We start from the raw sequence: 17953 nt of genomic DNA, 5'->3' as shown, positions 1-17953 counted from the left end.
GAACTTAACATTAAGTATGTCTACCATCATCCGCTGTCAAACGCCACAGGTAATAACTCATTTCTAAATGAACAGGATTGTACATCTCGCTCCGGGCCAGGCCTTCTATGGGAAGGCTGTGCTCTGCATTTTCGCCGTTCACACATGAGCCAAATGCCGGTAGATACCCGTGTTGCTCCCTTTCATGCATGTCGGAAATTCCCTGTGCGCTGGCCTGTGTTATGCTTGTTGTAAAGAAAAGGTCTATAATGCATTGAAATTTCATTAAATATGACACATATGCCATCAGACATGGAAATATGTCATATGCGTGACTGTTATCCACAAATCAACCTGTAAGGTTAGACAGCGATTTTTTTGTTATGCTTGTTATAAAGAAAAGGTCTATAATGCATTGAAATTACATTAAACTAAGATAATAAGATGGTTATCATAATTTTTCTAATCTTTATTAATAAGTAATTACAGAAAAAGTAAATGACATTTGTGGCTGTCTTCCGCATTGGAGAGCGAAATAAGATTGCTATAGATGATTTGCAATGCATGGTGGGAGGTAGGGCTATGGCTCCGAAGGTAGTCTGGTCGTGAACACGCTCCAAGCGAAGCTGTGGATAGCCCTCCCCCTTCCCCCTAGCCCTCGATGAAATATGAATTGGGACACCCAACCTAAACGTGAACGCGCAAAACGAAGCCGTAGGGGTGAATTGGGATTGGCCCTTAGTCTTGACTTGAACATATGTGCTGAGGTTGCATCCCTAATGTAAACTGGCAGTGCATTCCACAATCTGGGTGCATAAAAATGAGAATGCAGCCTCACTAAATCTCTTCTTTTGTACACACACATACACACACACACACTGACCCAAAAGTCATGCTGTGTTGTTGTTGTTGTTGTTGTTGTTGTTGTTGTTGTGGTGTGTGTAATGACAAAGAGCGGCTGCGATTTTAAAAGACCCCAGTAGCTCCTTCGGGATCAAAGTGACTCAAAGAGTTGACTCAAAAGCCCTGCGCAAACACAGCGGTCGTTTTATGTTCAGCGAATTTGGAGCCCATGTTGTCTTGATTCAGTGGGGTTTGGGGGTATATCCTAAATGAATGAATGAATGAATGAATGAATGAATGAATGAATGGTCTTTATTGTCATTGATATAGTACAGGTACCATACAACGAAATTTGGGAGGGGGAGCTCCCCTGGTGCTAGGAAAAAAATACTAAAAACAAGAAGGGAAAAGAGCTGGTTTACATAAATAAAGGCTATATACACTATCCACTATACTATACTATACAAATAAAACACTGCTGTACTCTATGCTATGCTATAAATATCCTAACATTTCCTATCTCTGAACCTTATGTACCCGAGGGTTGTCATATTGCACATAGTATTATTGCATTAGTGTCGCAGTTTGCAGGTTTGAAATGTTCACAGTTGTGTTTCAGTATTGCACTTGATTACAATCTTATCTAGTAGCTGCCATCGAATTGTCTAGATTGTCCAGGGCCTAGAACCTAGGTCTTTGCTGTGTTCAGGGCCTGAATGGCCCTGGGGTAGAAGCTGAGCTTCAGTGCTCAGCTTCAGATAGCTTAAATGCTATCAGCCCCTCAAAACCCACCTGTTCACTAAGGACGACTGGCTTTGGCCTCTAGTTTTTGTTTTGTCGCTGTCTCTGTGTTTTATCTTTTGTCTGTCTTTACAGTTTTTCTGTCAAATGTGTAAAGCGTCCTTGGGTTTCTGTGAAAGGTGCTATACCTATACCCCAGATAGTATTATTATTATTATATGAAACCCCAGATAGTATTATTATTATTATATGAAACCCCAGATAGTATTATTATTATTATATGAAACCCCAGATAGTATTATTATTATTATTATATAAAACCCCAGATAGTATTATTATTATTATTATTATTATAATATGAAACCCCAGATAGTATTATTATTATTATATGAAACCCCAGATAGTATTATTATTATTATATGAAACCCCAGATAGTATTATTATTATTATTATATAAAACCCCAGATAGTATTATTATTATTATATAAAACCCCAGATAGTATTATTATTATTATTATATGAAACCCCAGATAGTATTATTATTATTATTATTATATGAAACCCCAGATAGTATTATTATTATTATATAAAACCCCAGATAGTATTATTATTATTATATGAAACCCCAGATAGTATTATTATTATTATTATATAAAACCCCAGATAGTATTATTATTATTATATAAAACCCCAGATAGTATTATTATTATTATTATATGAAACCCCAGATAGTATTATTATTATTATTATTATATGAAACCCCAGATAGTATTATTATTATTATTATATAAAACCCCAGATAGTATTATTATTATTATTATATGAAACCCCAGATAGTATTATTATTATTATTATTATATAAAACCCCAGATAGTATTATTATTATTATTATATGAAACCCCAGATAGTATTATTATTATTATATAAAACCCCAGATAGTATTATTATTATTATATAAAACCCCAGATAGTATTATTATTATTATATAAAACCCCAGATAGTATTATTATTATTATGAGAGTAGTGACAGTTGCTACAGTATACGCTCATATGAATCGGTTGAATAGAATAATGAATCAAGACAAAAAAAAAAGTTTTCTTTCCGTATATTTTGTTTTGAGGGCATGTCAGCAGGGCATGGGCCGGATTCAAACCCATGCCGACATGGGCACATGTGTGCACTGTAGACCGCGGTGCTAGACCACTGAACCACCCCAGGTCACTTTCTTTGCGTATTTGATGGTGTCTGACGCTGGTGTTTCCTGCCTCTATAGGGCAACGCCAACGAGCCTGCGGCCCCCGAGCCACACAGCCCGTTCTCGGACCACGGACAGACCCCCTTCTGCTTCGAGTCTAGGTAAACCAAGCTCATACAAGCTCCATATCTTAAATCAAGACGATATACTGTATGCTTGTTTTTTGTCTGACTGCACTAGTTTCAAAATATATTTTGTTTACTTGTTTTAAAAGATCTTAGGTAAGTGAAATGTCCTTGTTTTTGCTTATTTTAAGTCATATTTCCCCCCCCCCCCCCCCCCATTTTATTGTTTTTCTTGTTTTTGAGAGCTGACTTTTTTGCAGTGGACTGAGCTGCTTTCCAAAACTCATTTAAATGAATCTCACCCTGCAGCACCCACCCCCCCAAGGTGGCCCACCCACGCAGCCTCCCAGACAGATGCTCTTTATGAGCTGTGTGTGTGTGTGTGTGTGTGTGTGTGTGTGTCTGCTCTCCTGGCTTGCCAACATCATCACTTGGCGGCTCATTAACACAAGCTTTCTCTCCCTCCTTTCTCCCTTCATCTTTCTCTCTTTTCTCCCTTCATCTTTCTCTTTTCTCCCTCCCTCTCTCCCTTCCTCCCTCCCTCTCTCCCTCCCTCCCTCCCTCTCTCTTTCTTTCTTTCTGTCTCCCCCTCCCTCTATGCAGCATGGAGATCCATAAGCGCTGTCCGCTGTGCGAGGTGATCTTCCCCCCCAACTACGACCAGAGTAAGTTCGAGGAGCACGTGGAGAGCCACTGGAAGGTGTGCCCCATGTGCAGCGAGCAGTTCCCCCTGGACTGCGACCAGAAGATCTTTGAGAACCACGTGCTGACCCACTTCGACGCCAACGTGCTCAACTTCGACTAGATGCCTCGGAACACGGAGCACAGCGGCCGACGCCGATCTAGTTTCTAAATCACCACTGAATTAAATCACCTTGCACACACCCCCCCCCCCCCCTGCATGACACAGTGTGAATATCCACTTTTAGGACTGTTAACTTTTGATTCGTGTCTTTTACTTAGGGAAAGGATTTTCACTGAGGTGGTGTGATACTAAAAAAAACAAAAAAACAATACAAATGTACTCTCATTGTCGTGTATGTCCCAGGGCTATCTGTGTGTTCATCACAATGTCTTTGACAGGTTCGTTACCGTGACGAGTCTCCTTGATTTGGTATTCAAAGGTTATTTTAAAGACTGTTTCTGTAGCTTTACCTCTGTTTCTAGACAGACTAGTCTCAGACTCCAGACTTAACAAATCAGGGAAAGTGGCCGCACTTTCGTTTACCAAACATACATTTGAACCCTTCCAACTAAATGCTTCCCCTGAGCTTCATAGTATAAGTCAGGTAATTCATTCTTCCCCTGAGCTTCATAGTAGAAGGCAGGTATTCATTATTTTTAGAAAGCAGCCTTGGTGCACTATAATCCAGTCAGGGAGAAATATTTGCTTCTGTGATTTACATCAACACCCAATTATATATTATCAAATAATCTATTTTAGAATCATGTTTTAAAGCCAACGGTGCAAGCCGTTGCAAATTATGTGTATGGTAAGAGATCTGTCCTGTCAGTTGATTTGTTTCATTTTTGTGTTTTAGGATTATTGAACTCTTCACTGAGTTGTGTGTCTGGCTGAAGAGCTCACATCTGTCTCTGCTGGTTCAAACGCATGCCAGGCTTCTGTTAAACCAACTACTCTCATTGTTATTGACTATTTGTTTTTAAGTTATTTCTTGATCATAGAAACCTATGATTTCTTTGTGTGGGTCCCATGTAACAATCTGAACTATCTAATAAATAAAGTCTGTTTGGAACTATAATATAGTTCTATTATCCTCTGGTCTTTTGATTCATACAGTATAATCAAAAAGTGAGTACACCCTTTAGATTTTTGCAAATATTCTGTTATATCCTTTCAGGGGATAACATTATCCTACTGAAACTTTGATATAACTTAAAGTAGTCTTTATGCTGCTTGAATAACAGTATAGATTTATTGTCCTTTGAAAATTACCCAGTACACAGCTGTTAATGTCTAAACAGCTGGCAACAAAAGTGAGTACACCCCATAGTGAACATGTCCTAATTGTGCCCAATGATGTTGTTTTCCCGCCCTGGTGTCATGTGACTCGTTAGTGTTACAAGGATTCAGGTGTAAATGATAAGCAGGGCTGTTAAATTTGGTGTTTTGGGCACAATTCTCTCTGAATGCTGGACAACATGGCACCTCATGGCAAGGAACTCTCTGAGCGGCTGAAAAAAAGGATTATTGCGCTTCACAAAGATGGCCTTGGCTATAAGAAGATTGCCAACACCCTGAAAATGAGTTGCAGCACAGTGGCTAAGATCATACAGCGGTTTTCCAGGACAGGTTCCACTCGGAACAGGCCTCGCCAGGGTCGACCAAAGAAGTTGAGTCCACGTGCTCAGCGTCATATCCAGAGGTTGGTTTCCAAAAATAGACGTGCGAGTGCTTCCAGCATTGCTGCAGAGGTTGCAGAAGTGGGATGTCAGCCTGTCAGTGCCCAGACCATACGCCGCACACTGCATCAAATCGGTTTGTATGGCCGTCGCCCCAGACAGAAGCCTCTTCTGAAACCGATGCATAAGAAAGCCCGCAAACAGTTTGCTGAAGACAATTAATCCAAGAACATGAGTTACTGGAACCATGTCCTGTGGTCTGATGAGACCAAAATAAACCTGTTTGGGTCAGATGGTGTCTGGCGTGTGGTGGCACCCTGGTGAGGAGTACCAAGACAAATGTGTTTTGCCTACAGTCAAGCATGGTGGTGGCAGCATCATGGTCTGGGGCTGCATGAGTGCTGCCGGCACTGGGGAGCTGCATTTCATTGAGGGACACATGAATTCCAATATATACTGTGACATCCTGCAGCAGAGCATGATCCCCTCTCTTCGGAAACTGGGCCGTAGGGCAGTTTTCCAACATGATAATGACCCTAAACACACCTCCAAGATGACAACGGCCTTGTTGAAGAAGCTGAAGGTTAAGGTGATGGACTGGCCAAGTATGTCTCCAGACCTAAACCCAATTGAGCACATGTGGGGCATCCTCAAGAGGAAGGTGGAGGAGTGCAAGGTGTCCAACATCCGTGGGCTCCGTGATGTCGTCATGGAAGAAGATTCCAGAAGCAACCTGTGCAGCTCTGGTGAATTCCATTCCCAGGAGGGTTAAAGCAGTGCTAGATAACAATGGTGGTCACACAAAATATTGACACTTTGGGCACAATTTAGACATGTTCACTATGGGGTGTACTCACTTTTGTTGCCAGCTGTTTAGACATTAACAGCTGTGTACTGAGTAATTTTCAATGGACAATAAATCTATACTGTTATTCAAGCAGCACACTGACTACTTTAAGTTATATCAACGTTTCATTAAGATAGTGTTATCCCCTGAAAGGATATGACAGAATATTTGCAAAAATCTAAAGGGTGTACTCACTTTTGAGATATACTGTATGTATATATATTTGAGTCTGAGGCAATCATCAAGAGGCAATTTTAATGTTTCAAATGTAATCAGGTTTACATTTCTGAAGCAGCTTCTTTATTATACTTTTTTTAAGAAAGCACATCCTCAGTTTACATTATACACACAGGATCCACGTTCTTCAGAAACATACGAAAATATAATTTAATGAACTTACACAGATACATAACAATACATTCACTATACACAATATATCAAATACTTCCCTCTGCGATGGCAGTATAATACTGTCACAATGTTCATCTAAATATAAACTGTAGTTCCATAACAACATTGACTTCCATGCAGTGATGATGTTTCAGTGGGTCCGTTGACGGCCCTCGCTCTCTGTATCCTGGTGGACTCTTAGACCCTGCCTTTTGATGATGTTTCAGTGGGTCCGTTGACGGCCCTCGCTCTCTGTATCCTGGTGGACTCTTAGACCCTGCCTTTTGCCCAATGTTGCCACAAATAAACATCACCTCCATATGGCACATAAGCAGGAGTCACTAATGCACTTCATTAACAGTATGGTCTCACCTAACGGAGGTACTCATTGCTGCTACGAGAAAATACATGGCAAGTTTAGTTTAGGCCTCGTTCTGCAGAAGGGGGGTGGTCCCACAGGGTCTCCTAAGACTACACCAGGGGCCAGACAGACAGGAACAGGCTGTCTTTTTAAACAACGTCTACTCTAGCAGGTCAAGCTAGTCATTTCGGAAGTGTCACTATGAAGCTAATACAATGTACTGGATTGGAATGCTGTGGTCTACAATTCAAGGCAACCAGTTATATAATCTCACAACAAACAGTAAACCCTGGAGGTCTGGTGAAAACAAAGTTCTCCTGGAACAATCCTGTAGCCCCCCCAGAGTCAAGTTCCTTTGACTGCTCTCTGTGACAGCCAACACAAAGATGTAGCAGACAGATATTGTAAAAAAAAACAAAAAAACATCCTAATTTTGTAGGCAACTGGTTTACTACAAAGTGCTTAAATCCTTCACCCGTCTATGGCGAAGGAGAGAGGACTGCTCAGCTCCCTTAGGAGGGGTTCTGGAATACTGGGAACAATGACATCTAAAATTCCAAGATTCCAGGAAATAGCGTAACAGCTGCAGAGTTAGAACACGCTTTAATGGTAACAGCTGACTGACTACTATCTGAACACATGGGCAGGATTGTGGTGCTGAAATGCTGGCGAACTATCACCTGAGATCGTCTTTTGGTGCTAACGCAAAGAACCTTCGGAGTCTGAGGAAGGGAAAGATCTCAAATATGAGTGAATCTTATACTTTCAGAACTGAAATATGACCCCTCCCCCCCCCCCCCAAATAGAAATGGTAATAAAGCCTACATTTTGACCTCTGATTATGAGAGTCTACACATCCATATAGTATGTATATACACGTCACATCTATCTATCTTTTTTTATGTTCAATACATTGGGTTAGCTAATGTTATATTACAAACATTCAAAATTCTTTGCCGTTGTCATTGGATGGAAAGAGAGTGGCTCGGTTGAGACGCGTGGTTGGAACGAGGTGTGGTGGTGACATTTTGCTTTTCTGTGAAGAAATCCCACCGTTCCTCCTGTGTCCTGTTTCCTGTCTCAGACTCACACCACGTGAACACCAGAAGACCAGCAGAAGGCCAGCGTGGGATTGAAGCTGCCACCTTGACCTAGGCTCTCTCTCAGACTGGTAGCTGACCTTGACCTACCCAGTAAACAAAGAGTCCAAAAGACGTCCTCAGGGAAGCCGGAATGTAGGTTCAGATGACGTCTTTAGGACGTCTTATGGACTACAGAAGACGATTCTATAGTCCATAAGACGTCATCTGGACGTCCTAGAAAGACGTCATCTGAACCTACATTCCGGCTTCCCTGAGGACGTCTTTTGGACTCTTTGTTTACTGGGTAGGCTCTCTCTCAGACTGGTAGCTGACCTGGACCTAGACTCTCTCTCAGACTGGTAGCTGACATGGACCTAGGCTCTCTCTCAGACTGGTAGCTGACATGGACCTAGGCTCTCTCTCAGTCGCCATCATCGTGTTAACACGAAGCACCATGTGTCAGAAGGTCATCAGACATACGATAGCTTAAATGTGCAAAAGTACAAAACTCGGAAACTCTACAAAGATACGACATTCCACAAAGGGAGAAAGAATAATACAAACAGAATAATACAAACAGAATAATACAAACCAGGATTTTTTTTTTAAAAGCATGCAATCAAGAGTAGAGAAAAGAAGGAGAGAGTGTGAGTGTGTGTGTGTGTGTGTGTGGAAAGGGGTGGAATGGGACACAGCCACTGCTGGTGATGGTGGGGGGGGGGGCGGGGGGGTTGGCACGGCGACCCCCCCGGGTTCTACTGCTGCATCTTGCGAATGACGTCAGCCGACACGGGCGGGTGGAAGTTGATGGTGTGGTGGCGGAGGCCCTGAGACGTCTTGTAGCTCTTCCCGCACCGGCACTTGAAGGGTTTACGCACGCGGATCTGAGTCCGGTGGCCGTTCTTGGCGTGGTACTTGATCCCGTTGACATTCTGCAGGTTGGGGGGGGGGAGGGGGAGGGGGGGGGAGGGGGAGGGGGAGAGGGAGGGGGGCAAGACAGGGATCGAGCGATAATTGGATTTATGTACTGGAAATGTCTTCCAGCGATTACTAACTGAACTCAGTGTTGTACAGATATAGACGGGTGCTGCCTGCTGCTACACAGTGTGTCATCACCGTAACCCTGTCACTCACGTCAGCGATGCAATTTTCTCAAGCTGCACATCATTTATCCTGGCCACACGGCCCAGATGTGAATGGAAAATCCAGTAAAAAAGTCGCAAAGTCATTGAAGTGGACTGCTATGTATGCATTTAAAGATGTTGACATGCTGGCAATGTTTGACGAACACCCTATTTTTCCGTTCTCGACAAGCAGGAAATCGATGGCGGTATTTCACATCCGTCTTCACTGTTAACTGTTCTATGGGCACCAGTGTGTGACCACACCAGAGCTCTGGGTTGCTAGAACCAAATGAACATGTCTGTTTCCTTTAGCTATGGTGTTCGTTTGGAGTGTGTATCTGATGAGCAGGGGCTAGTTGTCAGTAGAACATAGAAACACAACACTTTTTGTTTTTGCTCCAATTTTTCACGAGTTGAAAGATCTAAGACTTTTTCGATGTACACAAAAGGCCCTATTTTTTTCCACAAATCTGTTTCAATCTTAGTGAGCACCTCTCCTTTGCCGAGATAATCCATCCACTTGACAGGTGTGGCGTATCAAGATGCTGATTAGACAGCATGGAGGTCCTGGGTGGCGTGGTGACACGTGGTCTGCGGTTGTGAGGCCAGTTGGATGTGCCGCCAAATTCCCGGAAACGAATTTGGAGACGGCTTATGGTAGAGAAATGAACATTCAATTCACAGGCATTCTTGTAGTCAGCATGCCATTTGCACGCTCCCTCAAAAAAAATACATCTGTGGCATTGTGCTGTGTGATAAAACTGCCCATTTTAGAGTGCCCTTCTATTGTGACCAGCCTAAGGCACACCTGTGCAATAATCATGCTGTCTAATCAGCATCTGGATATGACACACCTGTCAGGTGGATGGATTAGATGGATTATCTCGGCAAAGGAGAAGTGCTCACTAACAATTTTTTTTTTTTTTTAAATGTGTGAACAAAATTTGAGAGAAATAGGGCCTTTTGTGTGCATAGAAAAAGTGAAAAATTGGAGCTGTGTTGTGTTTATATTTGTGTTCAGTGTATCTATCTAGCTAAGCTAAGCTAAGCGTGTGATTAGAAGCTGTGAGTTTGGAGACACACCTTGTAGCTCTTTTTTTTTTCTGTAGTAAAAAGTATTTTTTTCTGAGTGGGGCAGTCCCACTCATATTTTTCATTTTATTGGACAGATACAGTGAGGACAGACTAGCGGTGCTAGACCACTGGACCACCCCAGGCCATGGTGCTAGACCACTGGACCAACCCAGGCCATGGTGCTAGACCACTGGACCACCCCAGGCCATGGTACTTAGTCTAGACCACTGGACCAACCCAGGCCATGGTACTAGACCACTGGACCAACCCAGGCCATGGTACTAGACCACTGGACCAACCCAGGCCATGGTGCTGGACCACTGGACCACCCCAGGCCATGGTGCTAGACCACTGGACCACCCCAGGCCATGGTGCTAGACCACCCCAGGCCATGGTGCTAGACCACTGGACCACCCCAGGCCATGGTGCTAGACCACGGGACCACCCCAGGCCATGGTGCTAGACCACTGGACCACCCCAGGCCATGGTGCTAGACCACTGGACCACCCCAGGCCATGGTGCTAGACCACTGGACCACCCCAGGCCATGGTGCTAGACCACTGGACCACCCCAGGCCATGGTGCTAGACCACTGGACCACCCCAGGCCATGGTGCTAGACCACTGGACCACCCCAGGCCATGGTGCTAGACCACTGGACCACCCCAGGCCACGGTGCTAGACCACTGGACCACCCCAGGCCACGCACCTTGTATCTCTTCTTGCAGCCAGGGACGGGGCAGGCGAAGGGCTTCTCCTCCCCTCCGTTCATGCACATGGAGCTGAGGATGGACTCAGAGCTGATGGCGCTCTCTGTGGTCCAGGACTCGTCGCTGTCCGACTCCTCGTAGTCCACCTCATCGTCGTCGTACTCGCTACCTGAAACATACGAGACACAGAACTGTCAGACTCCTAGAGACAACGTGGACTTTAGTACATAGTGTGTTTACAGCTCTTAACAGTCCCGTCACTGTGCTGAGAGTTTGGGTCTGGAACGGCACACATCATCAGGCCAAAAGCCCTGGGGCTAGGGAGGCCTGGCCAGGTTAAGTCACCACAGAACCATGACAGAACCATGACAGAACCATGACAGAACTCCTGACAGAACCATGACTGAACTCCTGACAGAACCATGACAGAACTCCTGACAGAACCATGACAGAACTCCTGACAGAACCATGACTGAACCATGACAGAACCATGACAAAACCATGAGAGAACCATGACAGAACCATGACAGAACCATGACAGAACTCCTGACAGAACCATGACTGAACCATGACAGAACTCCTGACAGAACCATGACAGAACTCCTGAAAGAACCATGACAGAACTCCTGACAGAACCCTGACAGAACCATGACAGAACCATGACAGAACCATGACAGAACCATGACAGAACCATGACAGAACCCTGACAGAACTCCTGACAGAACCCTGACAGAACCATGACAGAACCATGACAGAACCCTGACAGAACCCTAACAGAAACCTGACAGAACTCCTGACAGAACCCTGACAGAACTCCTGACAGAACCATGACAGAACCATGACAGAACCCTGACAGAACCATGACAGAACCATGACAGAACCATGACAGAACCATGACAGAACTCCTGACAGAACCCTGACAGAACCATGACAGAACTCCTGACAGAACCATGACAGAACCATGACAGAACCATGACAGAACCCTGACAGAACCATGACAGAACCATGACAGAACCATGACAGAACCATGACAGAACTCCTGACAGAACCCTGACAGAACCATGACAGAACTCCTGACAGAACCCTGACAGAACCCTGACAGAAGCCTGACAGAACCCTGACAGAACTCCTGACAGAACCATGACAGAACCCTGACAGAACCCTGACAGAACCCTGACAGAACCCTGACAGAACCATGACAGAACCCTGACAGAAGCCTGACAGAACCCTGACAGAACTCCTGACAGAACCATGACAGAACCATGACAGAAGTCTGACAGAACCCTGACAGAACTCCTGACAGAACCATGACAGAACCCTGACAGAACCCTGACAGAACCCTGACAGAACCCTGACAGAACTCCTGACAGAACCATGACAGAACCATGACAGAAGCCTGACAGAACCATGACAGAACCCTGACAGAACCATGACAGAACCCTGACAGAACCCTGACAGAACCATGACAGAACCCTGACAGAACTCCTGACAGAACCATGACAGAACCCTGACAGAACCCTGACAGAACCATGACAGAACAGAACTCCTGCTCCGCCTGGCACCCCTAGCCGCAGGGCTTTTGGCGTGTGTGTGCCGTTTCAGACCCAAACTCTCCACATGTGTTCCCGGGTAGCGTTCCCACATTCTGCATTTGCCTTGTTGTGACTTAAGCCCACTACGTTTGTGGAAAGACTGAAAAATGCAGTTTGGTGGGAAAGTCTTTTTTGCAATAGTATTTTAGTAGTTTCACAAGGTCCTAGGGTTAATGCGCTCAAGTAAATGAGACATTTCAGAGTGTTCGACAGCTAGATTTGGATCCCAAACCACGAGAACCAGAACAGAATACAAGCACACAGCAGGGAAACCCAACATGTCTAACAATCTGGGGACACGGGGGGAAAACACACACATGGAACAAGGGTGAAGAACAGCACTACTGGGCATCTTCAGATGGGGGGAAAAGCCTAGAAATAAGATCTGTCATGTGATGATGTAACTATTCCCATATGATGTACATGTATATCCCTGGACCGTGAGAGCTTACCCTCTCTGCTCCTCCAGGGCTGTTATTACACAACAACAACACGGGGATGGAAACATTCTGTCTTAATGAAACACACTCATGCCTATCTCGGGTTTACACAACACTGTATTGGCCAGGGAGGTGCTGGCTTGGGCCAATGAGAAACTCAGAGACACTGACTGCGTTTACATGCACACCAACATTTCAATTAAGGTCAATATTCGGGTTATTGCAATATTCCGAATAAGGTGTTTACATGCGCTGTAGCAACTGGAGTATTCAGTTGATTGGCATATTCCCGTGGTTCGGCGGGACACTAGTTGTTACTATAGTAACGTTAGTGTTGGTAGCTTGTTACTATAGTAACGTTCGTGTTGGTAGCTTGGTTGTGGTGGTTGAGCGGGTGTTAACCCACAGCTAAGCTATAATGCTTGTTTCTAACAAAGTCCTCCGTTATTGTGTTCTCCTACTTGCGCTTTTGAACCCCAATTTAACTACAACACTCCTGCTGATCCACTTTGTCCTCAACATTGGAAGACAAGAGCGAGAAGAAATGGCGAACGAGTGTATCTAGCTGTCCCTAGCAACAACACAACCCAGGAGTGTATCTAGCTGTCCCTAGCAACAACACAACCCAGGGTTGCAAGCTCGAGGAGAATCGAGCATGCACAGACGTAACTGAATATTCTGAAAAGGTTCATATGCCGCTTAAGGTGTTTACATGTCACAATATTCTGATTCTAACAGGCGTATGCCAGGGGTCTTAATCTGAATATTGCCGAATCTGAATATGGCGGGTTCGGTACGTGTTTACATGACTCTTACCCAATCTGAATATTGAGCATATGCCGCTTAATACAGGACTATGGTGTGCATGTAAACACCTTAATACAGGACTATGGTGTGCATGTAAACACAGTCACTAACTGAACCAACGTCCAAAGTGAGCAGGAAACAAAAACGATGTGTGAGACTGAAGTCTCGTGACGCCTTATCTCATCTGCTTGGTGAACCATCGCCGTGGTAACCTACCTGTCGGGGTGCTGCTGCGGAAGGAGGAGGAGGGGGTGATGGGCGGGGTGACGGGCGGGGTCAGGTTGCCGTTGCTGGCGTGGTGGCGAGGGGGGGGCGGGGCCGAGCGGGACAGACCCCCCGGCAGGGACAGAGACAGCTTGGTGGGCGGCGGCTTCTTCTTCAGGGTCTCGTGCTCTCGCCGCGCCGCCTCCGTCATGAACCTGTCAGTATGGTGGGACAGACAGACAGGTCAGGACAGACAGACAGGTCAGGACAGACAGGTCAGGACAGACAGACAGATCAGGACAGACAGACAGACAGGTCAGGACAGACAGACAGACAGACAGACAGGTAGAGACACTGGTCAGGGTTGACAGACAGACAGACAGACAGGAGAGACACTAGTCAGGGGTGACAGACAGACAGACAGGAGAGACACTGGTCAGGGTTGACAGACAGACAGACAGACAGACAGGAGAGACACTGGTCAGGGTTGACAGACAGACAGACAGACAGACAGACAGACAGGAGAGACACTGGTCAGGGTTGACAGACAGACAGACAGACAGGAGAGACACTGGTCAGGGTTGACAGACAGACAAACAGACAGACAGACAGAGACACTGGTCAGGGTTGACAGACAGACAGACAGACAGACAGACAGACAGACAGACAGAGACACTGGTCAGGGTTGAAACCAAAAAGGTTGAATCTAATCTAATCTAATCAATTGTGAAGGTCACAAGACAGTGTCTCTTTTCTCTTTGGAACAACGGAACTCCAGATTGTGCCAAATTGCATCACTTCAATGACTGCCAGGCATATGCTTTGAATCAATCATTCATTGGATCCGTTCCCCATGTAAAACAGTGGCTAGCGCTGTATCTCTGAACCAAACTTTATGTTAGATAGTAAAGTCTTTTGGTCAATGTATGTCATAAAAATGAAATGTTCACACAGGCATTGTTAAAGCAAAAGTGGAATTAACAGATTAAACTGAAACCACATCAAGATGTGCGTGTAACAGAGGGACAGTGGCAGCAACTCTCTCGTACCCTCGCCTCATCGCATAAAGCCTTTTAAACCGCCATTCAAACACCATATCAAAGAGGGCTGGGATTAGATTGAAATGTCATCTTGGGTCTATTCATGTGGGACCATATAAGGCTGTATAAAATGCAATTACCAAGCGCTAACGTTAATTAATCACGATTGAGCACAGATTTTTCCACACGTAAAAAACATTCACAGGGCCAACAACCACTGAATGAGATTACTTTAGCATTTAGCATGTTCTCATTGAGTACAGTATGCATTCAAATGAATAAACCAATGTTCTAACCATTTTGTCCTAATCGTGTTCTCTATGACTCTGTAATGGGCCTTGTTGTTGGCCACGCCCACTCACTTCAAAACATGGAAAGGTTAGGGCAGTCCCACTGATATTTATCATTTTATTGGACAGAGTTAGTGAAGACAGACAGACAGACAGACAGAGTTAGTGAAGACAGACAGACAGACAGACAGAGTTAGTGAAGACAGACAGACAGACAGAGTTAGTGAAGACAGACAGACAGAGTTAGTGAAGACAGACAGACAGACAGAGTTAGTGAAGACAGACAGACAGACAGACAGAGTTAGTGAAGACAGACAGACAGAGTTAGTGAAGACAGACAGACAGACAGAGTTAGTGAAGACAGACAGACAGACAGAGTTAGTGAAGATAGACAAACAGACAAACAGACAGACAGACAGACAGACAGAGTTAGTGAAGACAGACAGACAGACAGACAGAGTTAGTGAAGACAGACAGACAGACAGAGTTAGTGAAGACAGACAGACAGACAGAGTTAGTGAAGACAGACAGACAGAGTTAGTGAAGACAGACAGACAGACAGAGTTAGTGAAGACAGACAGACAGACAGAGTTAGTGAAGACAGACAGACAGACAGACAGTTAGTGAAGACAGACAGACAGACAGAGTTAGTGAAGACAGACAGACAGACAGAGTTAGTGAAGACAGACAGACAGAGTTAGTGAAGACAGACAGACAGACAGAGTTAGTGAAGACAGACAGACAGACAGAGTTAGTGAAGACAGACAGACAGACAGACAGAGTTAGTGAAGACAGACAGACAGACAGAGTTAGTGAAGACAGACAGACAGTTAGTGAAGATAGACAAACAGACAAACAGACAGACAGACAGACAGACAGAGTTAGTGAAGACAGACAGACAGACAGAGTTAGTGAAGACAGACAGACAGACAGAGTTAGTGAAGACAGACAGACAGACAGAGTTAGTGAAGACAGACAGACAGAAAGACAGAGTTAGTGAAGACAGACAGACAGACAGACAGAGTTAGTGAAGACAGACAGACAGACAGAGTTAGTGAAGACAGACAGACAGTTAGTGAAGACAGACAGACAGACAGACAGACAGAGTTAGTGAAGACAGACAGACAGACAGACAGAGTTAGTGAAGACAGACAGACAGACAGACAGAGTTAGTGAAGACAGACAGACAGAGTTAGTGAAGACAGACAGACAGACAGAGTTAGTGAAGACAGACAGACAGACAGAGTTAGTGAAGATAGACAAACAGACAAACAGACAGACAGACAGACAGACAGAGTTAGTGAAGACAGACAGACAGACAGACAGAGTTAGTGAAGACAGACAGACAGACAGAGTTAGTGAAGACAGACAGACAGACAGAGTTAGTGAAGACAGACAGACAGAGTTAGTGAAGACAGACAGACAGACAGACAGAGTTAGTGAAGACAGACAGACAGACAGACAGAGTTAGTGAAGACAGACAGACAGACAGACAGTTAGTGAAGACAGACAGACAGACAGAGTTAGTGAAGACAGACAGACAGACAGAGTTAGTGAAGACAGACAGACAGAGTTAGTGAAGACAGACAGACAGACAGACAGAGTTAGTGAAGACAGACAGACAGACAGAGTTAGTGAAGACAGACAGACAGTTAGTGAAGATAGACAAACAGACAAACAGACAGACAGACAGACAGACAGACAGAGTTAGTGAAGACAGACAGACAGACAGAGTTAGTGAAGACAGACAGACAGACAGACAGAGTTAGTGAAGACAGACAGACAGACAGAGTTAGTGAAGACAGACAAACAGACAGACAGACAGAGTTAGTGAAGACAGACAGACAGACAGAGTTAGTGAAGACAGACAGACAGACAGAGTTAGTGAAGACAGACAGACAGTTAGTGAAGACAGACAGACAGACAGACAGAGTTAGTGAAGACAGACAGACAGACAGAGTTAGTGAAGACAGACAGACAGACAGACAGAGTTAGTGAAGACAGACAGACAGAGTTAGTGAAGACAGACAGACAGACAGAGTTAGTGAAGACAGACAGACAGACAGAGTTAGTGAAGACAGACAGACAGACAGAGTTAGTGAAGACAGACAGACAGAGTTAGTGAAGACAGACAGACAGACAGACAGAGTTAGTGAAGACAGACAGACAGAGTTAGTGAAGACAGACAGACAGACAGAGTTAGTGAAGACAGACAGACAGACAGAGTTAGTGAAGACAGACAGACAGTTAGTGAAGACAGACAGACAGACAGACAGACAGAGTTAGTGAAGACAGACAGACAGACAGAGTTAGTGAAGACAGACAGACAGACAGAGTTAGTGAAGACAGACAGACAGACAGACAGAGTTAGTGAAGACAGACAGACAGAGTTAGTGAAGACAGACAGACAGACAGACAGACAGAGTTAGTGAAGATAGACAGACAGACAGACAGACAGAGTTAGTGAAGACAGACAGACAGACAGACAGTTAGTGAAGACAGACAGACAGAGTTAGTAAAGACAGACAGACAGACAGAGTTAGTGAAGACAGACAGACAGACAGACCGTTAGTGAAGACAGACAGACAGTTAGTGAAGACAGACAGACAGACAGACAGAGTTAGTGAAGACAGACAGACAGACAGACAGAGTTAGTGAAGACAGACAGACAGACAGACAGAGTTAGTGAAGACAGACAGACAGAGTTAGTGAAGACAGACAGACAGACAGACAGAGTTAGTGAAGA

General features: G+C 44.6%; 2 protein-coding genes across 3 annotated transcripts in view; one reads left to right on the top strand and one right to left on the bottom strand.

Annotated features, from left to right (window-relative positions):
* The window catches only part of tax1bp1b (Tax1 (human T-cell leukemia virus type I) binding protein 1b), a 39347-nt gene extending 34706 nt beyond the window's left edge, over positions 1 to 4641 (top strand). For both annotated transcript variants that reach the window (XM_080540426.1, XM_080540425.1), the window contains exons 17-18: positions 2838 to 2920; positions 3488 to 4641. In XM_080540426.1, the coding sequence (XP_080396552.1) occupies positions 2838 to 2920; positions 3488 to 3689 (285 nt within the window). In that variant the 3' untranslated portion in view covers positions 3690 to 4641. The remainder of the gene's footprint in view (positions 1 to 2837; positions 2921 to 3487) is intronic.
* A 4042-nt stretch (positions 4642 to 8683) lies between these two features.
* Positions 8684 to 17953, bottom strand: part of jazf1b (JAZF zinc finger 1b) — a gene marked incomplete at both ends in the record, with an annotated part of 32199 nt that continues 22929 nt past the window's right edge. Inside the window, 3 exons of the mRNA XM_080541211.1 lie at positions 8684 to 8860; positions 10834 to 11003; positions 13890 to 14092. Coding sequence (XP_080397337.1) covers positions 8684 to 8860; positions 10834 to 11003; positions 13890 to 14092 — 550 coding nt within the window. The remainder of the gene's footprint in view (positions 8861 to 10833; positions 11004 to 13889; positions 14093 to 17953) is intronic.

The sequence above is a fragment of the Nansenia antarctica genome, assembly GCF_963989245.1.
Source record: "Nansenia antarctica genome assembly, chromosome: 10".
In the NCBI taxonomy this organism is placed as follows: Eukaryota; Metazoa; Chordata; class Actinopteri; order Argentiniformes; family Microstomatidae; genus Nansenia; species Nansenia antarctica.
This window is presented reverse-complemented; position numbering and strand designations above follow the sequence as displayed.